This window comes from Macrobrachium nipponense, chromosome 30, assembly GCF_015104395.2.
Source record: "Macrobrachium nipponense isolate FS-2020 chromosome 30, ASM1510439v2, whole genome shotgun sequence".
NCBI classification, from domain to species: Eukaryota; Metazoa; Arthropoda; class Malacostraca; order Decapoda; family Palaemonidae; genus Macrobrachium; species Macrobrachium nipponense.
In genome coordinates, this window is record NC_087218.1 from 3961898 (window position 1) to 3988435 (window position 26538).

At 38.8% G+C, this 26538-nt stretch overlaps 1 protein-coding gene across 1 annotated transcript in view; it reads right to left on the reverse strand.

Annotated features, from left to right (window-relative positions):
* Window positions 1-716: 716 nt before the first annotated feature.
* LOC135202236 (gamma-tubulin complex component 2-like) overlaps window positions 717-26538 on the reverse strand; it is a gene marked incomplete at its 5' end in the record, with an annotated part of 79913 nt that continues 54091 nt past the window's right edge. Inside the window, 4 exon segments of the mRNA XM_064231509.1 lie at window positions 717-2478; window positions 7749-7915; window positions 14981-15049; window positions 18664-18807. Coding sequence (XP_064087579.1) covers window positions 2376-2478; window positions 7749-7915; window positions 14981-15049; window positions 18664-18807 — 483 coding nt within the window. The 3' untranslated portion in view covers window positions 717-2375.

A 26538-nucleotide genomic window follows, 5' to 3' on the forward strand; every position in this document is an offset into this window, starting at 1 on the left:
GTTGTCTCAAACTAGTGTTTTTTTTAAAATATATTCATAAAAAAATCAGTTGTTATAGCCCCATCAGCACTATAACAAGGTGGGTAACCCAGTTTAGGGGGCTATAGCCACCAGGAGGGTTCACTAAAAGGAGGTCCCTCCTATAAGGAAAGATACTAAATGGCTTGACTGCAATGAGATTTTTATAGAAATCTTTGATGTGATTCAATGCTTTCTGATACAGCATATGACTGCCCACCAAAGTACAATTTCTGTTCAAGTCGACTCCTTCAACAAACCACTTCGGATGTACAGTAACTAACTGTCTTAGCAGCACAAGCACACCTAACAATTATTTTTTTATCTCTTTAACAGAGAATACTTGTTCTTTTGGTACATCTTGGCCACTTGCATGATTTTCATCTTTTCTATGAGATCTAGAATTGAAATGTTCCCATTCACAGTAGGCACTTGAAGAAAATATTTTGCAATGGCATGGTTAATATCATCATTACTTTTGTGCTTTGGAGCAATATTTATATAAAAAATATAACTCAGTTGACAGATACTCAATACTGGAAAGCTACTGCACACAGCACAGAATAATATAAACTTAAAAGTAAAATTTGCTTGTAAATTCAAGACTTGATTTTCATCCATGAAATTTGGAGAGAGGATAAATTAAGAAAAATCTCTGAAACTATCAGAATGCATGAGCCATGAAATAAAAGTTAGAATCTTTTATAATATACTGTATTAGCTCGGTATCAATAAGAATATACTGTACACGACCTAAAATTAATACAACAAAGCTGTCAGAATGTCTAAAAATACAGCATTTTGAGATAAACAACAAAACATATTTAAAAATTGTAATATTAGATGATATGAACTTCAAACATGCATTTTTCATTATACTATATCATTCACAAAATAAAACCTTAGCTACTAAATGGTGATTTACGTTTTGAATTAATTCTCTTCTGAAGTCCTTGAATGAGAGTCAAGTGATATCTACACATACTAAAAATGGCAGAGACAATTTTTTTGGTTATGAGATGAATTTTACAGGATGATAGAGTAAGGAGTAATACATCTAACAAAAATATAAATCTGCAAAACCTTGAACTTAATTAACAGTTTGTTGAACCAGTAAACACTATCAATAGTGTGGCAGGAATTCATCACAAAACTTTTCAAAACTCCCTCCAGTAAAAGAAAAAAAATAGAATTCCCACTATCTGGAGCAAGTTAACAATCCCAAATTGTTACATTGCAAAGATGTACAAATTATCTTACGGGAAATTTTAAGTGGATAACTCTCCTGCTATTTGCCTTCCACTAAATGTAACTAACTCTTATCCAAATAATAGCCAAGACATGAAAATTTTAGTAAAATGTGAGAGAAATACAAAAAATTTGTCATGTCCTTGACTACATGATGGTATTATTTAAAAAATGAAGACAGTACAAAGCACAAGCTATGTATAATTGTCAACTCCAGCAAAGAAATCACATCTTTTTTTGTAGTCTATATCCAGAGAAATGTAAAGTGTTCATTGCCAAATACTTAACTTTTTACCCATTTTACTTTCCCTGACAAGCATTTAATATAAATGGTATTAATGCTTTTAAAAAGTATTTAATATGTGTGTACCTTCTGTCAATTTTTTGTCAAGCAAAGAACATTATGATGAGATGTTAGAATGCTTTCATATTCATTTACTATACCTTTAGTACTTACTTTTGTAGAAAATGTCATCATAATTTTCAGTAAAAAAAAAAAATCCTAATATTCACATAATTACAATGTCACACATCTGTGAATTTCTCTGAAGAGTTCTCAACTCCAAGTTGCATAGCTGCTATAGACAGAAAAAACTTTAAATTTTAAAAACTTTATCTTAATAAGCAGCAATAACTTGGCAAATGAAGGACTAGGTTTTTTGTTTTACCCAGAAACTTATTCTAACACTTTTTTAGTAACATCAATTGCTTTATCTTATTTACATCTTCTTAACCTAGTACTTGAGTGTTTGATCCCAACATGATGTCAAAAAACAACTCTAATGAAAAAATATTGTAAACTGAAATGAGTTTTTAACAAGAGCAATGAAACCAAAGCAAAGCTACATAAGATTTAGCATAGTAAAACATATTTTTTATTATGTACTTCAGTTTATCTTATTTTCCCTTCTATTTGTATCATAAATTTGATGGATTCTTGCATCTAGGTATCAATGTTTGATTTTTCAAACTTGAGAAGATTGGAAAAATTCTTGGATAGTTTCATGGCACATATTGTGATTTTTAACCACTGGGCCTTAAGATAGCACACTTAAACTAACAGGATGTCTGTATGAATTATCACTAGCCTCTTTGGAATGCTTAATTTATCACCCTGAAGGAGGTCCACTTATGTACTCCAATGATGCTTCATTTGAGGTTGCCATTCGAAGGTGCTCATGTTTCTTGGCGTAATACATATTGAAGTCCAATCTGTTGAAATTTTTTTGTAAATTTTAAACCAGAAAATTTGAAGTGGAAATTGAAAGGCAGTGATACTGATAACATATCCAAATAAATTCACATTGAATAATAGCAAACTTGGGTAGTATTAGGAAATTACATTGCACATTACATGCAGTGTTCACTTAAGAAAAGCACTAGAATAAATAAATATGTACTCATTAATGAAGACTCATAAAAATGAGCCAAAAACTTAAGTTTTAAAAGTTCAATATGAATTCATTTATGCAGTTTTCATAAGACATACAAATTACATTTTTAAAGTATTATTGATAAAATTTCATCAGATGCACAGTTCTATTAAGCATCAGTAGCCCCATATGATCAACAAACAATAGGAGGTTGCAAAATGATTAAATATTCTGGCAAAAGGGTGGATTGGAATCTGAAAGTAAGCATCCTTCAAGTCTATTGACAGCAAGAATTCGTTTGTCACTTAGCACTGCCAAAACTGTCCAGGGTGTCTCCATCCTGAACCATGTCCTCCTTACAAAGTGATTCTGAGTGGAAAGGTCGATCACTGGTCTCCAGTCGCCTGTAGCCTTCGAAACCAGGAAAAACCTACTGTAAAACCCTGGTGAAGGACATTGCACTTCTTCCACCACCCTTTGTCTAGCATCTTTAACACCACCTCCCAAAGAGCTAAATACTTCAGGGAGCTGTGAGCATAGGCCATATTGAGAAGGGGTCTGTCTGAGAGAGGGGGAGAGAAGTTGATGGGTAGTAGATACCCCATCCGAAGAACACTACCCATTTGTTCGTTCCATGCAACTGTTATTTGGCCCAATGGACCACCAGGCATCCCCCTACCCCCCCGTGGCAACGGAGAAGGAGAGGCACTCACTACCGACAAACCCCTCTCCCCCTCTAGAGCCCCTCCCACCCTGTTGTGGAGGGGAAGGAGGACGACGAGAACAAGCCTTCGATTTGATACCGCCTGATGCACTAGGCTATCTCCACTCACCGCCCGTCAATCGCATCTTCTAAGTGAGTTCTTGGGAAAAGAAGCTGGAACTCAAGGAGATCCCCATTTCAGAGAGCTGACAAGGACTCCGAATCTACTGACCTCACCACCTTCGACAAGGCCGCGTCCCTCCTGGCCAGGAGAAGGTTGGCCAACAAAGTTGCACTAAGGTGGCCTTGACAATCGGAGGGCTCCATGATAACAACAAAGCACACACAAAAACACACTGAAACAAAAAGAAATCATGGGCAAACAAAGCAACCGGCTTGGGAAGAGAGCAAAAGCGACTGCTCTCCAAGGCAGCCAAAGAATGACTAGTGTAGCACAAGGTTCTATGCCTGGTCAGTGACCAGCTTCCACCTCATATACGCATGAGTTGCCAGATGCCACAGATTCCTTGATTTACAATCTTTTACTGTTTTAACCGGTTTCCACCTGGCACAAGATTATTCTATTGTCAAGACCGAGGGTTTGTTCCACATATGAACAACATAAGATTGCCCTCATAAACTTGAAAGGATTTGTTTCAAATTACAACTGACAAATTTAATGGACTGCAGAACTGTCCTATTAGGCAGCCTTCCTGCCTTTGACTACTATACTGTAAATCTTCTCAAAAGAAAAATGTAATTTAATTGAAAAGTGTATAATTTATAATTTAATGAGTTATTGAATCAGCCCCAACTTATCTTTCTACTTAAATGGCGGCTATACTAACACTACTGCATTTTCACTAAACACATTAAAATACACAATTTTTTCTCATATCAAATAGAGAAAAACATGCCCTTTACCAAATAAAATTGAAATTTTTAAAAATACAGCTAAACTAAATACATTACTCCCTCAGCTATAATACTGATCTAGACTTCTGATAATTAACAAAGATAAATATTGGAGATCCTACAGGACAACCGGCACTTGAACATTCATGATATTGTACAGCCAAAAGTAATTCCAAATATGTAAATTCTAGAGTAGACTAACTTGTAACTTACACCTATCATTCATTCTATGAAATTTACCCATAAAATGGACTATTTTTAAAGGTAGTCTACCATTTAACCATTATGATTACTAGCAAATTTTGATAAGATGAGGTCAAATAACCTAGAGGTTATCTAATAATAAATACTATAATTGCTAACCAAAGAAAAGTAACAATGTTAGCTAAATATCTAAGATCCTACAGTACAGCCTACACATGTAACAGCAATTCCGTATAACTTTTACACTAAGCTAACTTGTAACTTACACCTATCTTCAATCTAAGAAATATACGTACACGCATATTGCACTGTGAATTTCTAAAGGTAGCCTTGCATAAAACCATTAAGATTAGTACATAACAGTAAAATGATGTCTGACTTTCAGTGATGGATGTTAAATCACAAAACACATGAGATTTGCAAAACAATTAGTATAAATTCTAACAAAAATACTTCACACATCACTAACAAATGGTAATTTATACAGATAATACAGTGGAACTGCAGTTTTCGTAGGCCCTGGTTTTCACAGACTTTTTCCATCAAAATTTTGTCTCAGGTTTCATACATTTCCTCGGATTTCGTACACTCGGAAATGCTCCTTCCGGGGCCCACTGCATGACTAGGCTCGTGCTGAGCACCCAAACAAAGCATCCCGTTTTCTCTCGTCACCCATTCTGCTTTTGCGTTTGTTGTTTTTTGTGCCTTTTTATTTGATTGCAATTGCTAAATAAGCCATCATGGGGCCAAAGAACATTCCACAACCCAGCCCTTTTGTACAAAATGTGAGAAACACTAGAATTTAAGAAAGAACTCATAGCAAAGTGTTGGAGGGTGTTGCATGCCGATCAGAGTAAGAAAATGCCTACAAGTGCTGCTGTTAAGGAATTTAAGGACAGCAGAAGCTGGTTTGAAAAATTCAGAAAGAGAACGGGAATACATAACGTGCCTACTTCAGTGATTAAGGACATGTTTGCCAAGTTGAGTGATAAAGATTTTGTGGAGAATTATCATCCCAACAAAGATGTAATTTGTGTCTCCAACATCTTTAATGACAACATCATGTTCTACTTTAGGCAAATTTTAAAGACGCCAGAAACAAATGTCTGTGGACAGTTCTGTTGTGCGACAGGGGTCCAGTGACTCTCAACCTGGTCCTAGTGCCAATAAAAACCGAAGAGAGGAAGTAACCCTGTATAGTGCCAGTAAAAAACAAAGAGGAGAAGTAACCCCAGATAGGTCCTTGGTACATGAAATTCTTCTGGAGAGGGATTCCCCTTCCAAACAGTAAACTCTCCCCTTCCTCCTCCCCTTCTCTCCATTTTCCATACACTAACAAGTCTTTCATACAGGTAAGAGTGATGTTAAATGTTCATTATTCATTTCTATTTAGGTATTTCTCATTGTTTTCTGTATGTAAAACTGTGTTTATTCCCCATATGCATTTTATAAAAATATTTTTGGGGGTCTGAAACGCATTCATAGTATTTACATTATTCCTTTTGGGAATTATTGTTTTGGTTTTCATACATTTCGGACTTCATGGGAGGTCTGGAACAGATTATGTACGAAAACCCAGGCTCCACAAGTTAGCCCAATGTAGTTAACAAGAGCAATTAAAAAATAAAATTACTGGTAAATGAAATTTTTAATAGAAGTAAATACAATTACAACACCTACTGAAGCTACCTTCATCTAATAAAGTTATCTGAGGTGTTCTTTGCTATTCCATGTTGAGGTTCCAAAGAAAATCTTACTACTAGAAAAAATTTATCACCATGTAAAAAAAGAGAAAACAAAATCAGAATTGAATAAAAAGGAAAAATTTAATTTTAAAAATAGCAACATAAAGTAATCCAGAACAGTTCTAAAACTGACCAGTTAGCAAACACAAAGACTGACTACCTGAACTAACAGGGCCTAAAGGAACATGTACATTTTCCAGCTTACCTAAGCCACCTGAATTTTTCCTAAAAGTAGAATAATGTGTCTAGGTTCAGGCATGACACATGAACAGGCTATATTAAAGTCATGGGTTTGATGAAATAACAACATTAAAAAGATTCAAATACATAAAAAATACGAAACAAAAACAGTTTGACACTACATAGAGTTAGAATTACAATGTAAAATTTTATCAAAATATAACAGGTCTGTTGTTATTTTACTTTACAGTATATCAGACCCCCCACCCTTTTTTTTTCCCCTACAAAAATGGCTATAAATATAAACTGATATTTTGCAAGCAAAGTTCAAGAACCTGGTAGGATAATGTTTACCCAAACAAAGTAGACTACTAGTACTTGTTCTTTTGGGATCAAATGGTTGCCTATAACAGGCAGTCCCCGGGTTACGACGGGTTCGGCTTACAACGTTCTGAGGTTAAGGTGCTTTTCAATTATATTCATCAGAAATTATTTCCAGGGTTACGACGCCTACAACGCTCATCTGGCAGAAGAAATGACACCAAAAATGCAAAACATTCAATATTTGAAGGTTTTTTTGATGCAAAATGCAATAAGAATGCAGTTTACATAGTTTTGAATGCACCCAAAGCATTAAAAGTAAGGTTTTCTTAGGATTTTTAGTGATATTCCGGCTTACGACGATTTTCAGGTTACAACGCGTCTCAAGAACGGAACTCCAGTCATAACCCGGGGACTGCCTGTATTTGAATTTGCCCGCTGCATGGAACATGAATGTATTTTGAACTCTCTCTCTCTCTCTCTCTCTCTCTCTCTCTCTCTCTCTCTCTCTCTCTCTCTCTCTCTCTCTCTCTCTCTCTCTCTCTCTCTCTCAGTCAAAATTTTTTCTTTAAGAATTTGCCATAATTGACAAAAATCTTTATACATACGTATATAAGAACCCACAGAGAGATAATTTTAATTTTAATGAGCGAAAATAACTTCACTGTTAAGTACAGTCCACAAACTTTGCATGCCTTAAATTAAAACTTTAACAGGAGTCTGGAGTCTGAGTTATAATAATTCATTTTTATATTAACCTAAAATTCCTAACGTATTTTCAATTCCTTCATCCATTTTAATCACCTCTTTTCTTTAGAGCATGTAACTGATTGCAATGATGGCATAAATACAGAGGGATTCCTCCCTAATATTTTTGGGTAGGATTACTGTACATGTACATGCATTTCTGAGAGAGGATATCTGGGCAATGTTTTGCAGGTTGAAGCAAATCGGCTAAGTATACATAAATCAGAGGGAACAATTTTGTGGAAATGTATAAAACCAGAGTGAAATAAAGTATACATATAATGCAGCACTGACCTGTATATTACATTCACAAGAGCATCGTTGTAGTCCTCTCGACCTTGCTCAACAATTTTTTCTATGAGAGTGTAAATCATCCCAGAAAACTGCAGCTCAAATTTTGAGATAGTTTGCTCAAAACTTTGACTGTCTTCATGCATACTGGATTCTGGCTCTGGGGACTCCTGTTGCAAAAAATACGGAGAATATTAAATTTCACACAATGCAAACATTCACATGCACTGTACAAACAAAATATTATTCAAGTAAAATAATAGGCATCTGTTGCATTTGTTATTTAATCAGATAACTACTGGACAACGTTCCAGTATTTAGAACTTTATACACATTAAGAAAAGAACTAGGGTATTCTGTATGTAGCAGCAGACCCTTCCTAGCCATAGAAACCAGAAGAAATTTTTCAACAAAAGGTCAACTACATAATAAAATATTAAATGCTGTCTTCAAATAAAATGTTCACAGAGCTATGAAAATACAAGCAATGTAGTAAGAAGAAAAATTATGTTTAGGTGCTACTTTGGTAGAAAATATTTAGAGGTTCTGATATAATAAATATGATGTATGCACAATAAAGCACTGTAAAATCTAATCAACAGTATGTAACACTTACCTTATGAAAATACATGAAAAAGAAAGTGTTTATAGGATACAGTGCATAAAACTTTGAAAATGATGTATGTACAAGCTTGTGTGTAAAAGGAATGATTCCTACTGCAAATATAATTTATGAGGATGAACTTTTGTTAAGCAATGCATATTATCCCATCCCAAAGCACACTAACTCGGTTGAAAGTAATACTATACTAATCTACATAAACCAATAACAAAGGAAATAGGACCAACAAAAATCCAAGACATGACAGAGAGACAACTCATCAGTACTACTTCCTTTGTACTTGTTTACAAATGATACTCCTTTTCCATACATCTCTACTGCCTTCCTTAAAATTTAAACATTTTACAAATTTGTTTTGAAATTAAACGATCAAGTTTATACATGCTTTGAATGATATTTATATTTAAACCCATAACTTTCTTTTATTAAGCTAGAATCAATCATATTCGTTTCCAATGCATTACATACATATTAGAATACATTAGTATCTCTTTTGCTCATTCCCAGTTGTTAGCATGATTGTTCTCACCATGTACAAAAGCACCACTGTTAACCAGTGTACTAGTACAGTAATACCTCGAGATACGAAATTAATCCGTTCCGAGGCGCCCTTCGTATCATGAAGTTTTCGTGTCTTGGACCACATTTTACATGTAAAATGGCTAATCCGTTCCAAGCCCTCCAAAAACACCCCAGTAAATTATATTTCCAGGCCTAAAACACATGTTCTAGGGTTACGACGCCGATCCAACGGAAGAAATATGACTCCAAAAAGGCAAAATACTGTACATACTTGAGTAATATTCAACTGCATGTAATGTTCAACCCATTTTTACAGCATATATTAGGACTTTAGCATATGTCCCTTAGCAATAAGCCTAGCCTATGTTAGTGGTTGCTACTGTAGCCTAGTCTATGATTCTGACATCTAAACCTAAGAGCTAAAAGCTTAGAATATGCCAATAAAATGTATAAATAATCAGTATGTACTAATTTCAAATAATTATTAATTAATCATTAACTATAATACACAAACAAACAAAAAAAAACCTTCCAATCGATTGTTTACATTCAGCTCTTACCCGTCTTACGAGTACCGAACGAACGCCAAGCAATCATTTTTCCTAGTACACAGTAAGCCATAAATTTTCATTAGTGTCTCTCTTCAACTAATGAAACTACCAAACAGTATAATAACCATTCATTTCTATTCTTTATTCCCTATATAAAGAGGGTGTCGGTATGGTTTTTGGGGCGAGTGAAACCACTACCACGGGCCTCTTGTCATTTAGATCTCTCCTTCACAAAATCCTCCTGCTAGAGAGAGCTGATACACAGCCCACGCCAGTAACTACTACTACTAGCGCTCCCATGCCAACTGGCAGTCTGATTTATTTTATATTTTATGATATCTAATTCAAAAATTTTTTATTAAATGTATTGCATGTACTCATTTCAAATAATTATTAAGTAACCATTAACTATAATAAACAAACAAAATAAAGCTTCCAAACTTCTGTTCACATCCAGCACTTACGAGTATCGAACGATCGCCAAGCAATCACTTTACACAGTAAGCCATAAATTTTCATTATCTCTTCAACTACTGAAACTACCAAACAGTATAATAACCATTCATTTCTATTCTTTATTCTATCTTTACCTAATGTTTTTTTTATTTTTTTATTAAATGTATTGCATGAATAAGTTTTTCAATTTACAGCATCCTTTTACCAATAGAATACTTAAAGCACAAGGGGTAGATGCTGACCAATAGGAGAGCAGGACCTTATGGGGTGACTAGCATCAGGAACCAATGGGAGAGCGGGAGGATGGTGGCGAGTTTACTCAGTTGGCGGCGCGGGAGTTTTAAAATTGTTCTCGGTGGTCCGGGCGAATCTCAGGACTTTACAGCAACAACCTTTCGTATCTTGAAAACTTTTCGTATGTAGAGCTGTAAAATTTTTCGTATTTGCTTTCGTATCTCGAGTTTTTCGTAAGTTGAGCCTTTCGTATGTCGAGGTACCACTGTATATCTCACATTTTTTATGCTGCTTTGTTCTCTTTCCCAGTGCTTTACCTGTTTGACAAATATAAAAGTTGTCACAACACTTACATGGAATTTTACAAATACATCCTTTAGTATTTCAGGAGATTTTTTTATAAGTATGTACGTTCCATTGTTTGTAAATGCAACATTAACACCAAAATTCTTAAGATGGGGGATATTTTTCATATTATTATCATATGCTAGTGTAAGCATATTTTTGGTATTGTAAAGTTTTATTCTGTTTTGATACAGTCTTTTTTGCAGCTTGTAATGCATTGTCTAATACACTGTCAGGATATTCCAATTTCTTGCCTATATGTACTCCTAATTGTATCTATTTCATCTTCAATATATTCAGGGCTACATATATGTAATGCTCTTAAAAACAGATGTGAACACTGATTTCTTAACCTTACTGCTTTGACCATTATAAAAATTTACATAGAAAGAAATACTAGTATGGTGCTAATTGATTTAATTTGGCAAAAAAATTATTTATGAAACACTAACAAATGGCAGAAAACATTAACACTTCTTGCTTATCTCCATCTTCGTCTCCATAGAAAACATCCTCTTCTTTCCGTGAACTTCAGCAACATTCTTGGGACCCATGGCTAAAAACGTAAGTAATTAACCTCTTCATTACCGAAAGTTTGTTTGGAGGTAGGCGGGTACCACCATTCAAGTCTACTACACCGCCCCGGGTGCATAAAGGTGGTACAAAAAGTACCACCAAAACTCCTCTTTTCAGATAGGGACTTCCAATCATTCTGTAATTTCGGTTTGAAGAGTTTGGAGCAAAATAAACAGTATGACACGATGCCAGACGTATGATGAACCCAAAAAATATAATTACTGCTTATAATAGTGTGTAGGTGACAGATGAACTCACAAAACCAGACAAGCGTAAACATGTAATAACTTCTACCCAAGTATAAAACCAGTTGCATTATCATTTACTGTATTTATTTATTTATTCACTTATTACATTTTACAAATAAAAGATATGAACACCAGATAAATGAAGGTAAAAATAAAGCCTTATAGTAACTTTATATATAAAAAACCAAACCAGAGAAAAAGCGATTTTTTCTGAGGACAAGAAACTTGAAAAATTAGTTTAGATACCCCTGATACCCCTAAAGTTGCTTTCTGTGATGAAACTAATCTTAGAAAACGTAGAAAACGACATTGACCAATTTTTGAGATATAATATAAAATTTGCGATTTCCATATTTATCGGCGGGGCTTTTGCTTTAGTTGTTGCTCTTTTTTTTGTTATTACGTACTTATTTACTGTTCTATTTTGATAATACTTTATGTGCATGTTCCAGGTGGATATACCAACATTCTGTAAGACCGAATTTCTATTCAAGACCGTAGTTTTCTCACCGACCACCAGTGTCCCTTGTACAAGGGACACTAGCGAAAGATTCGGATTGGCAGCGAACGCAATGTTTACATTCTGCTCACCCACCCAGTAAAGAAGGGGTTAAGTTCACACACAACACGATACAGTAACTTACAGTACGTACAACGAAAGCGAAATCACCAACACAAATTTACGTTAACAAACGAAATACATATGTGAATGAACGAATTCCAGGTGTTTAAGATAACACTACCGCAAAAAATGGTCAAGGAATGCCCTTACATAGAGGCATGATGGGGCAGATGCTGACCAATAGGAGGTGGTGACTAGCATCAGGAACCAATGGGAGAGCGGGAGGATGGTGGGGAGTCTACTGAGTTGGCGGCGCACAAATTTTTAAATTGTTCTCGGCGGCTCGGGCAAATCTCAGACTTTACTCTTTCGCAACCAGAATTATTTTTGTACACAGAAGCAAAAAAATCTTCTTTGCTTTCATAACCTGGATTTTTCGTACGTAGGGACTTTCGTATGTAGAGGTTCCACTGTACGTACATACTACTTGACACTGGGGATAGGGTGCTTCCCATATACAAAGCAATAGCAAAATTTTGTGAGTAAAATTTCCTGTTGAATCAACTTCACATTCTTTTACACAATGTAATCAGCAAAATTACAGTATTCTTAGGAAATGGGATATCAAGCAAATTATCAGTTGGCACCTTTGTGAATAGTGATAAAACATCACAACTCACAAGCCTTGATTTACTATTAATATGTATATTAAGTTTATTAATCCAGTCCACATTATTTTTCAAAATCACATACGAGTTGGCACCAACCAAAAGGTTAAGAATATCCAGTAGGTACTTCGCTAGATTGTAAGATGCCGAACCGAGCTCGTAACTGGCCTGACAGAATAGTTTTTTTTTGTTCCGAGTTCTTTGTTGTACCATACACATATGGTCGCAATGGGGAGATCACACAACTTTTTTATAAGGCTTTTGTTTCCTTTTAATAACCTTTTCACTCTCCTACTAAAATCACTATTCACAGGTTATCAACTGTTTTCTTTATTCCAGATACTCAATAGGGGTTTGGCAATAAAGAAAAGGAAACAACAAAAGAACCAATACAGAGTATGTATTATTCTTTGTGGTTCTAATATGACTTACCCAATTATAATGGCTCTGGTTGTGGAATTAGTGCGCCTTTGCCGACACTATCGCAGCATGGCCATTACTCTCATGGCGTTAGTGCTTCAGGAATTTTTAATTCAAGGGAAAGTCACAAGTTATCAAACATTTCCTTTATTCTGGATACCCAGGGTTTGGCAATATGTAGAACATGAAACACACAAGCCTATAGATGTACTATCCCTTGTGTTTTTATGGTGACACAACTAATTATGTCGGGTCTGACTGGAGGATTATTGCACCTTCCCTGTTTCAGGAGTACTTCCTCTAATAACTACCCCATAAACTCAGATACCTCTTCAAAGGAAACATTTCCGAAGTTAATGATTTATATGTGGGTGTGTGTGTAGTATGTGTAAAAAAAATAAATTCAAGATTTCTGATTTGATCGTTAAGAATGGAATGCCATTAGTTTTATAATTTTCCTGTGCCATCTCATACTTTTGTATCTTGTTCACAAAGCATAGTAATGTCATAAAATATCTTAAAGAAGAATTTGCTATGCTTATTGTCATGATTTATCCATATCAAAATTACACATATAATAATTTAACTTTATTTATGTAGCCTGATATTCTGGCTCGTGTAATGGTTTGGGTCATTACCAATAAAAGCAAAACAATTCAAGAGGGAAAACAAATGGAAAAACTTACTTTGAGAGTGCATTGCAATATTAGGTCAGAAAAATTTCTATCTGCAGTAAACTTGATTTTTCCAAGATTACACATATCAGCACTATAATTTTCTCATACACTTGCATCATAATCACCATCACCACCAGCATTTTCCTCTTGTTCTAATGTCAAGTCTGGATCATAAAGCCATGCTACATGGTTGGAGTAAATATTTCAAATTTTGTCCGCACGGTACTCGGAATCCGACAAGTCAGTCACTGTTGCTGTCATCTGCTTCAATGTCAACCTTGTTATCTGGATTTTCAAACTTTTTTTTCATCTTCATTATCAATGAATGAGCTTCATTCCAATGGAAATGTATCGAGATATGCTATCACCATCAGTACTGAAGCGCTGTGGTACAGGCATGATGATAAGAATGTTCAATAAGACAATCAAGATAACTTCAGTAATCTTCCTAAAATAAAATGCTAACTTCCTGCCTATATCTGATAGAACTTTTTCCTGTTTTTGATGTAATTTGTCCCAACTATTAGATGGGCATTACAAAAACAGAGGGTACAAAAAAACTGAGAAAGTGATCATACTATATCTTCTAATGGAAATTAATAATGTAATAATAATGATGGTGATGATCATGATGATGAAACTACCACTACCACTACAGATGTCTCACAAAAATCAGATACATATTCTATGTGTCTTCACAAAAAGCTGACTCTTCTTCCATTTATGGGTCATTTAACTCTTATTCAATATCCATTATCTAGCTGTAATGTAACCAGTTAAGTGTTTGGTTTGTAATTTGTATGAACATACCAGACAAGAATTAGTATCTTGTATGCAAAAGAAATTTATATTGATTGCATTCAAAAGAAGCTATGATAAACATCAATACGTATAAAATTTTTAGCATTTCAAACAGCTTTTCTGTGCCTTACCTGGACTAATTAGTAAAAACACCACTAATAAAACAGGATACTGGATAACTAGAAAAATTAATGTAGGGAAGCAAAAAACCATATAATGCTAAATCTACGGAAACAGAAAACTGAAATTCATGCAAACTTGCTGACAATTAAAAAACCTATCTATAATTATCAATAAACATGAGACTAATCTTTTAGTGACCTACATCAACACCTCAAAAAAATAACTCTAGACATGAAGTTATACATATGAAACCAACTGACCATGAAAAACCATTTTGTAATGTAACATGGCATTAGCACACCAAACTGACTCTACTGAATGACATGCAGTCAAAATTCACCTTTTTCTAAGCATATCACTAAATTTAAGACAGTAAATCAAAATACACATAACAGCAGCCCGAGAAAATATGGTTTCTGTTTACATGTACCTCTCGGTCTATTGATTCCGTTCGTTCTGCTGATCCAAGTTCGGCTTCCATATAGTATTTTCTCATCCTCTGATGATGGATGGGATGGGGATTTGGGAGGGGAGTAATATTGGTGCAGGGAGATAGCGGGAATGGATAAAAGGGAGAGTGGTAAAATAACAGGTAAGGACAAGAAGAAAAATTGGTGCACACATTAGAAGCTTCCAACAATCCTTTACTTACATACTACAGTAGATCTTTGATTTACCATTTCTTTGACAGGCATGCAAATTACAGCAACGCCAAAAGGAGCTCAATTTGTACTCAACATTTAAGGTAAGAAGCCAAAACTAAGGAAAAATTCATACTGCATCAATATACACCTCAGAAATACAGTGCTCATACAATTTTACAGGGCCTATGAACACTGATAATTACAAAATCCTAAAATCATGTTTCATATCCTACTCTTCAATCAACAAAATACCATAAGCTAATCTGCTGAGTGCTACTTATTACCATCAATCAAGTGCTGATTACAATAATTCAATTTATCATATATAGTACTATCTACAATAGATTTCACTCTTAATAAAATCCTATATCAGAATTGGATAACCAAAAGTTCTAGCTTCCCCAAAATACTTGTTATCAATATAATTATCCAAATTTGGTTATATTTTGCATCATTTGTAGTATACAAATCACTGTTTAACATAGCCTCTACTGACAAAAGGTTGTAATCATAAAACTCTTCTTAAATGGTCATCTTCCTAAAGTTCTCTTACCACAAGAGTGTAAATTTAGTATGTGAAGTATTCATACACTTTAATTTCACTAATATGGTACTGATTAACAGGATATGCTCCACACAGAGCTCTCTCTTCCCCCAAGTTTGGGATCCGAAAGGGTGAGCTACTATACTGATAAAGGATTTGGGCATTATTATTCCCAGTTTACTACCCTAAGAATACCAAGCATCAACTATTTGACATCTGATCATATCACCAAGCTTACAGCCTTAGATAGAGCACGTATATGTATCACCTCTACACTTAACTGGATGGACTATGAGTTCAGCAATCACCTGTTACTTCCTCATAACTGTCTTATCTCAAATCAGGTCAAATCCAAAATACACACTATTTCAGCTCCATATATCATTGCTAGTCTCAATACTGTCTTATACTTTGTTGATTCTGTTGTCACACGAGACACATGACATCTTACTCCAAGCTTTTCAACCAGCCTGCACTGTGCATGTTATCTCTGCATCAAAATTTCCATCAACTGCTGCTGAGCGAAGATATCCATATTTTTCTACTATATTCAAATATCTAAATCTTTCACTATTCAACCTTGTCCCTTCCATACTAATCTTGGAGATCTGAACTTCACTGAACCTTAGATATTCAGTCTTCTTTCTGGTGATCTTTTATCCTCTGTCTTCAAGTGCCTTCCTCCACTGCTCTAGTTTTGACTTAAGACTCCACTACCCATGAACAACCCACCAGGGAAAATTATTTAATGCCAATTAGAACTAGAAAGGAATCCTAGATATGTTAATTATATCAGCTAATTGGAATTGGAATATGAAATTTAGGCCAAAGGCCAAGAACTGGGACCTAGGATGTCATTAAGTGCTGACAGGGAAATTGATAGCATAGAATGCTTTGAAGGTGTAACAGGAGGAAAACCTCACAGTTTCACCATGAAACAACCGTTAGAAGAAGGTGGTAAGAAAGATGGAAGAAAGAAAATATGAATGCAGATGTAGTAGGAGGAATGCAAGGGGTAACAGCTAGGGGCCAAAGGGATGCTGTAAAGAACTTTTAAGTAATGCTTACAGTGTACAGTGGACCCCCCGTATTCGCAGACTCACACATTCGCGGATTTCTCTCGGGAACATTTCCCCGCATTATTCGCTAAAAATTTGTCTATTTGCGTTTTTTTTATCAATTTCATCATAAAATGCACTTTTTGTGATAAAACTATTAAAAAATCCAGGTATGAAAATTTTTAGTGATTTTTTCTTGAGTTTTAACTAATGAAATAGGTTTTAAGCATTTTTATAGGGGTTCCAACTATTCCCGGGTTCTAACTATTCGCGGGGGTGTGTGGGTGTGTGTGTGTGTGTGTGTGTGTGTGTGTGTGTGTGTGTGTGTGTGTGTGTGTGTGTGTGTGTGTGTGTGTTTTCCTGGTGCGCATTCCCTGCAAATACGGGGGGAACCACTGTGCTGCATGAGGTGCACTGACAGCACTACCTCACTTCAGGAGTAATTGAAGACGAAAATTTCAACACCCTAACAATCAGACCTCTTACTATATCAATTTAACACTATATTCCACAAGAGCACCATTCCACTCCCGAGAATGAACTCCAAGGGAAATGATACAGATAAAAAATGAGGTGAGCTGTGCTTACCTATTTCAGTCCAGTAGAATCAATATAACTTCATATGCTAAACTCACATCTACTCATCTGGTAGATTCATGCAGCAATGAATGACCATTTTGGAATGTCTATTTTGTCTTACCTCTGATCAGTAGCTTTGGCTTATATGAAAACAGGCTTTGTATTTGTGTATTATCATAGAAAAATTAACACTGATAATCAGCATGGAGTTGCTGTCATTATTCCTAGTGATTACTGACAATAACCTTTCTACATAACCAAAGATTAGTACAGTATAATCGATGTTGAGGATTTTACATGGATGCCAGGACTGCAAAAATGCTTTAATACTAAATGGGTATCACTCCAACAATTTTTATCCATACAGCTATATAAAAACAATGTTTTACACGTGTCTTAAAACTAGTTTGATCAAGTTACTAGAAAAGGACAATTGTACCCTAGTTGGCCAATTCACTTATAGAATACAATACATAAATAAGATCTAAGTTATATTCACAAACGTTAATAGTATCAATTACACCTAAAGATATTTTTGAAGTGCATCTATTTTACTGCTGTAGGTATTCAAAGAATAAATGAAAATAAACTGAATGAAAGTTAGAGTTCCATAATTTTGTTCACGGTTTTGCCTGTTCATATATGCCAAATGACTTTTTCAACTCAAAGTAGAAATCCACTTTGGTTCAGCACCTTTATTTCACTACTGTCACTTTCCATTATCATAGTTTAGATTATTTCTCAGAAGTTACAGGTACAAGAATTTCATAGTTAATGCATAATATTTAACTCCATGACATAACAATGAAAGTAACCCTTACAAGGTCTAGTATAGCACTATTTACACTACAAAAACTTTAGTATGACAGAGTGAGCCTCCTTTGCCTAATGCTGTTCTATCTTCTAATCTTGGATAAACCCTAGAATTTATGTGACTAAAGAAACTACATATAATTTAAGTCTCAAAGAAATCAGAGACTGATTTTACATCAATCTAGTTTATGTCATGACCTAAATCTCTAATACTAATAACACATGAACAACAAAGAGTCATCCAATAGCAATTTCATTTTTAATTTCTTGCAGTTCTCTGAATGCAATGAGATACTGTAGCACCCAGTTAAAAATAATATCTCAGTAGGATATAAAGCAATACTTCAGATGAAACAGAATAACCTATAGTAAAAAAATATTTATTGTCCTGCAATGTAGGGTATTCCAATACAAGGATACAAATAAAATGTCCTAAAAATGTAGTAAAAGATGCCAAAGAAAATTTTTTACGTACCTCTATAAAATTAGCAAAACTGACGCATATGCTGGTCAATTTTGATATAATTCGTAGCAGCTCTGGAGAAGTTAGCATACAATCCTTAAGGCAGTCTTTCAAAAAGTCGTTGTGGAAGACTAAAACCTCATCAACATTCTCGACCTAAAACACATCAATCAATATCTCTTTTCAAGTGCACCTGGATGTAGAGGCAATACAAACAAAAAATACAAAAGTTCTATGTTTAAGAAATACAAACAATAATTTTGGGAAGTTCAAATTGCCCAAACCTATCTATCAAATACAATCTATATCCATACTGCATTATGTAAGTCCTTACTTTACATATAACTAATGACATGTACAATTATTTTTAACATTTTAATCTGTTATTAAAAGCCATCAGCAACAATAATGAGTTTATTGTTCTAGTAGTAATAAAACAAATAATGCAGAATGAAAAGTTTCACCGGAAACTCTGAAAGACTCAACAGACATGGGCTGGCTTTTGACTGGTACTGTGCAGCCTACTCCTTCCACTGCCCCACTGAATTTAGCCAGTAAGATAAATAAGCAATCATGGAACAACCTTTGACCACTTTCTTGTCATTGGCAACACTGAACCACAAGGTCTGAGACAGTACACTTCTGTCTGCATGCTGTATCAAAAGCAGATCAAATCTCAACGATATACTATCAGGATGCGATGTCTGCTATGCTGGGACATGGGTGGTGGTCACGTTCTGTTTGAAGGTTTAGTCACCTGTAGTCTCCACAGGGATGCTGTGACTTGTTGGTTCCTTGACCATGTGGATGTGAGGCCCAGGGGATGGAGGCCTTTTGGCAAAGGCCCAACAGTTCCATAGTTCTCTGAAGGTCTTTTCAGCAGCAAATACTGTAGTTTCTGTAGTGATGGTTGAAGGAAGTTGCAGTTATTTTGATTTGATGGAGGATACCATGCTTAGCAGGTATCTATGGGCTGCAGGAGTGGTATAAGCTGTTGGCCACTACTGATGAATGGTTCACGGGCTCCCAGAAGAGTTGTGCAGTTTGAAGGGTAAATAAGTCAATTAAGCTACAGTGGGTGATGTCCAGAAGCAGTCCATATTGCCTGCAGCAGTCAATACCAACTTTCCAATAATATGGTAAGTCATACACAAGATGCCCAGAGTGCACCAATTTATTAATGAGGTTTAATGTTTCTGATACAACAGGAAAACAGAAAAGTGGCATCTCAGATCACATGTTGGGTAAAGCCAATGACACACAAGTACATGGTCAAGAGGGTACTCCATGACTGCCTGGCTATCTTAGCAGGAAAATCTGTTATGGTGGTGGAGAGTGAGCCACATAGCCAATTAACACACAAAAGGGATTTTGACAAAGGAAAAATCTATTTCTGGGCTCAGTTCGTGTCGCTTCGTGAAATAATCCCTTAAGTTCATTATTTCTAGGTAAATGATACTAACATTACCAAAGAAAAACAAAAATAGGGGGATGTCAGAGTAACTGACTCGCTCACCCAAAATAAAAATAGGGTGTCGGTATGGTACTAGGGTGAGTGAGACCACTACCACGAACCTCTTGTCATTTAGAGTACTCCTTCACCAAAATCCCCCTCCCTGAGAGAGCTGATACACGGTCGGCGCCAGCAACTACTACTACACACCCTCCCACGCCGACCGCAGCACCTCTCGTGGCCATCCTTTTCGTTAGCAACCTTCCGCACACACGTGCTTTCCATTGCTCCGTGTTTTGTGTGACTTTGGATTATCTTTTCGCTTACGATGGAACTCCAAGCTTCGCCGCAGCTAAGTTAAGTACCCCGAAAGGTTATACACTAGTTTTAGCCAGCCAGGATCCATTTTAACCGTTTTTTAGGTTCATAATGGTCATCCTGGTCTGGCGCCAGGCTCGCCATGCCGGCTCGCCTCGTGTTTTGGTTAGCTCCTTCGGTCTTCTATACCGTAGTAGCTATTCCTTGTTGTGTATATGCCTTTATCATGCTGTATATTACACGTGGTATGGAAGGTGCTGCTTCCATTCTATTGCTTTACATCGTACTATTCGGAAATCCTTTGCCTATGCCTTAGCTCAGTGTTCATGCATGCATGTCCCTTTGTCTAGGTTTTTAGGCATGTGGGCTTTTTATTATCATTTTATTGCTGTATTGCTCTTTAGTCCAGCCATCCTGGCCGTCGCCCTCTGTTTTACGTATCGGCAGAGGCCAGCTCCCGAGTTGTTAGCACGTCTCCTTTCGGGGAGCCTAGCCTACTTCTCCTGGACGTCCCTTCTTTTTCTCCCACTTGTGATTTCCTTCCTTTCACTTTTTTTACGATGTATTCATTATGGGTTGCATGTTGGGGGCGATCAGTTTAGCCTAGGCTATATTTTGTTTGTCTCGATCGCCTCGTGGTCCACCTGCGCTCGCGTCGGGCCAGCTGATTGCCTCAACCCTTCTCTCAGGCCCCCCCTCTTCTCCCTCCTCCCACGTGGAGGGAGGGACAATCCTCGCTCGCTCACGGTCGCTATGGCAACCATCCGAGCACCCCTCCCCTCTTCCTCCCTTCCCAGGGGGGATACGGGAGTCACGGACTTAGGGGGTCCTGTGTTGGACTGGTCACGTTTTCTGTGAGTTATGGGGAGTACCTTGTGTGTTCAGGTCGGGTTGGCCACCCCGCCAGCTCGCATCGGGTCCTTTCCGGCGCTCTCTGGTTGGCTCTCCTCTTTCCCCCCCATCGTTACACGTATTGCTGGCTCCGCCAGCTCTTTGGGGGGGGTACGGAGTAGGCCTTACATGCTTCCCCTGTATATGATTGTTGTAGTCTCTTTCGCTTTTCCGGCGGAGCACCCGCTCACCATCCGTGTGCTCCGTGGGTTGGCGGAAGGGTTCTACGGCAGAGCTATGCTCTGCCTACATTGTTGTTTTGTTTTTGTTTTTGTTTTATTTTGTTTAATTTAATGGGTAATCTTCTCACGTTCTCCGCTGTGTTGTACCCTCACCTCGGTGTACTATGTGTATGAGTAGGTATCTGGTTTGGTGGAAATCTTCGCTCCGGTGTACCGGAGTTTTCAAGCCAGTTTACTGAGTCCTATGGACTCTCTCACACGGAGTACAGGAGAGGATTATGCCCAAAAATTATTTCACTCCGGCATGCAGCGGAGCTTCATATCTCTTAATGGGTTAGCCCTGTTAGTCACTGCCGATACTTATGTATCTGTTCACTTACAGGCTGCCAACTGTCAGGAGGCAGGATGCAACGCCGTCCTGCAGGACCCTTGCGGTCATGAGGTCTGCTGGACCCACGCTCCCTGCGCTGTCCGCCACAACGACTTGATTGTGTGGCACCATGAAGTCTGCTCCATTTGCTATGAGTTAGTGGATCAGTTTTCTACCGGAGTAAGTATATACCGGCGTAGGTATTGTCTCTGTTCTTGGTATATACTGTCAGATAAGCCTGTGTAAAAATATATAAATATGACTTGTAGTCATAAGTGTTAATGATATATCTTCGAGGCTCCGTTGTAAGGACTACAATGACCCTTTATTTCAGGCTACCGCCGTGAAGGACGCCGCGTCGGCTACCCTGAAAGCCTGGGTAGGAGGTTTTGGGAAGAACGCGCCCAAGGGACCGCTGTACATTTTGGACAAGAGTATGGCTGTCCGCATCTTCCCAGGCGGCAAGTCGACCGGTTACGTCGACCCTGTAGCGGCAGCTCCGTGTATCGCTGCCATCCAACTGCAAGTGGCGCAGGCTTTGGCGGAGGAGGGAGCCCCGGGGATCACCGAAGACGTTGCCACCCTGGACATCAATGTGGAACCAATGACGGTAGGGGAAGGCGAGTTGTTAGTTGAGGTAGGTTTGTTGGGTGCTCAAGGGCTTCCCTTGGGCGCATCTGGATCTTCGTCTCCTGTTCCTTCTTCTATATCTTTTCAAGGTTTTTCTGAATCGGAAATTCTGGCCAGGACGTCTTCCGCCTCAGTTGTCCCTAAAGTGAAAGGGCAACGAGAGCAAAAAACCCTTGAGAGGTCGTCTTCTAAGAAGACTTTGGCCTCAACCCCTCATAAGTCTCCAGCTCACCATCCCGGAGCAGAGAAAGCGAAGTCATCCGCGTCTTCGCATTCTAAAGGGTCTAAGGGCAAGTCCTCTAAAGGGAAGGCCCGCGCTCCCTCTGAGCCAGTACCTTCAACGTCCACCGGAGCACGTCCGAAGACCCCTGCTTCGACCAGTACCTCTGGCCCCTTCGACCCTGACACATTTACAGCAGGGGTGATGCAACAGGTGGGCAACATGGTGGGGGCCATGATGAATGACAGGCTCGATCAGATGCTTGCCCAAATTTCCACCTCGTTTGCACAATCTGGTCAGTCGATCCAGAACATCTCGGACCGGCTGACGAACCAGGAAAACTTGCTGGCGGGCCTCAGGGAGCATCCCCCAGCAGTTCTTCCTCTGGCAGGCGCCGGAGTAGCCTCAATGCAAGATTATGATTCTCTTCCCCCATTCACCATGAGCAATCCTTGGAGGGTAGCAGCCTTTGCACCCTTCAAGGATGGAATGATCTCAATTCCGGACTGTGGAACTCATCGCATCGAGGACTTCGAGTTCCACCCCGCCAATCTTCAACCACCTTTTATGGGGTATGCTAGGTTGACGGAGGCAGCTCTGAACAGAGAGGACAAGATCCCAAAAGAAACTGTAATATACAGTCGTGAACAAGCCCAGAGAGAATGGGTAAGGTGCCTTGAAGAATGGGACTGTACTAACACCAAACTTCAGGCATTCAAACGCCCATTCACAATCTTTGTGGGGGAGGAGGAGGAACCAATCCCCTTCACCACAAAAATTGCAGATGTAACTATCCAGGCCGCCATGAAAGACGAGCCACTTCCTCAGCTGAGGGAATCGGACCCAACGTCCCTGCTCTTCCCAGCTTCTGAGGATCTCTGGGCTGACCTTCCAGCTTCTTTCATGGTCGGGAAGCTCAAACCGGACTGTGCTATTGAACAGTTCGGGGAGAGACTCCCAAGACTACCGGACAACCTGAACCAAGCAGAGTTCGACGCAAGGATCAGGTTAGGGAGGACTCTTAATGCCTTAGTTATGACAGAGGTTGCCGCCATTACATATGGTACGGAGCCTCTGTTCAAGCTTCTGGCAAAGGCTCAGACGCAGACCTTACAGTCTGATTTGTACGATTTCGTGGTAGCAAGGCGAAACTGCAGGAAACATGTCCTGCAGGAAGCCACCATACGGCATGAGCCCAACAAATTGCTCTCGTCTTCTATCTGGGGAGCTGACCTCTTTCCCGAGACTGCGGTAAACGAGGTCCATCACGAAGCGACCAGGCTCAACCAGAGCCTTAGGGTCCGCTGGGGACTTACTGGCAAGAGGAAGCCAGAAAGTACCCCCTCTGGTTCGAAGAAATTAAAGAAACCTAAGAAGTTTTCAACCTTTCAGGCACCACAGCAACAACAGTTCGTTCAAGCGGTCCCGGTTTCACAATCCGTGCAACCGTCGACTTCAAAGAACCAGAGCCAGCCCATCCTCCTGTTGATGTCAAAGAACCAGAGCCAGCCCATCCTCCTGTTGATGTCCCAGAACCAGTCCTCGACCTCCTACACTGTTTCCCCAGCCTTCAATCCTGTTTTTGAAGGACAGGCATTCCAAGCCATCAACAGGTTTGGAAGGGGAAGCAGGGCTAGGGGTGCATTTCGTCAGAGGGGTGGCGGAAGGACACCCATCAGGGGGAGACACTTCCGTGGAGGGCGCGGAGCACGTCCTGCACAGACCCAATGAGAACACTCAGGTAGGAGGGAGACTGTTCCTCTTCCGACATCGGTGGGGATTCAGCAATTGGGCACAAAGCATTGTGTCCAAAGGGCTGGGATGGAGTTGGATCAAAGGTCCCCCTCCATCCAAAACATTCCTTCAAGTACCAACAAAGGAATTGGCAGAGTATGCACAAGAGCTCCTTCAGAAAGGAGTAGTATCAAGAGTCAAACATTTAAAGTTTCAAGGACGCTTGTTCAGCGTGCCAAAGAAAGGCTCAACAAAACGAAGAATAATCTTAGACTTGTCCCGTCTAAACTTATTCATTCGTTGCGACAAGTTCAAAATGCTGACTATCTCGCAGGTGCGGACCTTACTTCCCCGTGGGGCCGTCACCACCTCTATTGATCTTACAGACGCATACTATCATATCCCAGTCGCGAGACACTTCTGCCCATATCTAGGCTTCAGGTTGGGAGACCAGGCATTCTCTTTCAAAGTGATGCCCTTCGGGCTGAACGTAGCCCCCAGGGTGTTCACGAAAATAGCGGAATCAGTGGTCCAACAATTGAGATCACAAGGGATAATGGTAGTAGCGTACCTCGACGATTGGCTCATTTGGGCAACAACCGTCGAGGAATGCCTGAAAGCCACGAACAAAGTAATTCAGTTTCTGGAACATCTGGGGTTCCAAATAAACAAGACCAAATCCAGGCTAACTCCGGAGTCTCGTTTTCAGTGGCTCGGCATTCAGTGGGACCTGAACTCCTACACTCTGTCAATTCCATTGGTCAAAAGGAAAGAAATAGCCAAGTCAATAAGACAATTCCTCAAATGCAAACAAACGTCAAGGAGAAACCAGGAAAGGATCCTAGGTTCCCTCCAGTTTGCGTCAGTCACAGACGTTCTGTTGAAAGCAAAGCTGAAAGATATAAATCAAGTTTGGCGCTCAAGAGCAAATGTCAAATTTGTCAGTAATTCCGCCGATTCTTCACAAACGTCTCCGCCCCAGGGCGGAGTCCAAGAATCTGTCCAAATCAGTTCCTCTCCAGTTCCCTCCTCCGGCGTTGGTTATCCATACGGACGCCTCACTAAGCGGGTGGGGAGGATACTCCCAATTCAAGAAAGTTCAAGGGACTTGGTCGCTTCAGTTCCGCCGGCTTCACATAAACGTATTGGAAGCCATGGCAGTATTCCTCACTCTGAAGAGGCTTCTACCAGCCAAGAATTCCCATATAAAGCTGGTTTTGGACAGCGCAGTAGTGGTACACTGCATCAACAGGGGAGGATCCAAATCAAGGCATGTGAACCATGTCATGATAGCCATTTTCTCTCTAGCAACCAAGTACAAATAGCAGACGCCCTGTCTCGATCAGTTCCTCTAGAATCGGAGTGGTCCCTGGACAGGCGCTCATTCCAGTGGATTTGCCAAAAGGTCCCAGACCTCCAGGTGGATCTTTTCGCACCACAAGCGAAACACAAGCTCCCTTGCTATGTGGCCCCCAACCTGGACCCTCTGGCTTATGCCACAGACGCCATGTCCATAGACTGGAATCAATGGAGGAAGATATACATCTTTCCTCCAGTGAATCTTCTATTGAAAGTCCTGAGCAAACTCAGGACATTCAAGGGACAAGTAGCTCTAGTAGCTCCGGATTGGCCCAAAAGCAATTGGTATCCTCTCCTCCTGGAATTGGGTCCCCGACCTCGATGGATCCCCAATCCCAAACTGTCTCAGTCAGTACAAATGAGGACTGTGTTTGCTTCCTCAGGAACTCTCAAAACTCTAACTTTATGGACTTCATGAAGTTTGCGGCTAAGAAAGATGCAAATATTGATCCCCAGAATATCCTTTTCTTAGAATCAGATAAGAGGGAATCAACTTTACGCCAGTACGATGCTGCTGTTAAGAAACTGGCAAATTTCCTGAAGGAAACAAACGCTCGAACCATGACAGTAAATTTAGCTATATCCTTTTTCAGATCCCTGTTTGAAAAGGGTCTAGCAGCTAGTACTATTACCACTAATAAGTCAGCTTCAAAGAAAATCTTCCAGTTTGGTTTTAACAGACTCCTACTTTTCGTCTATTCCTAAAGCCTGTGCTAGGCTCAGACCTTCA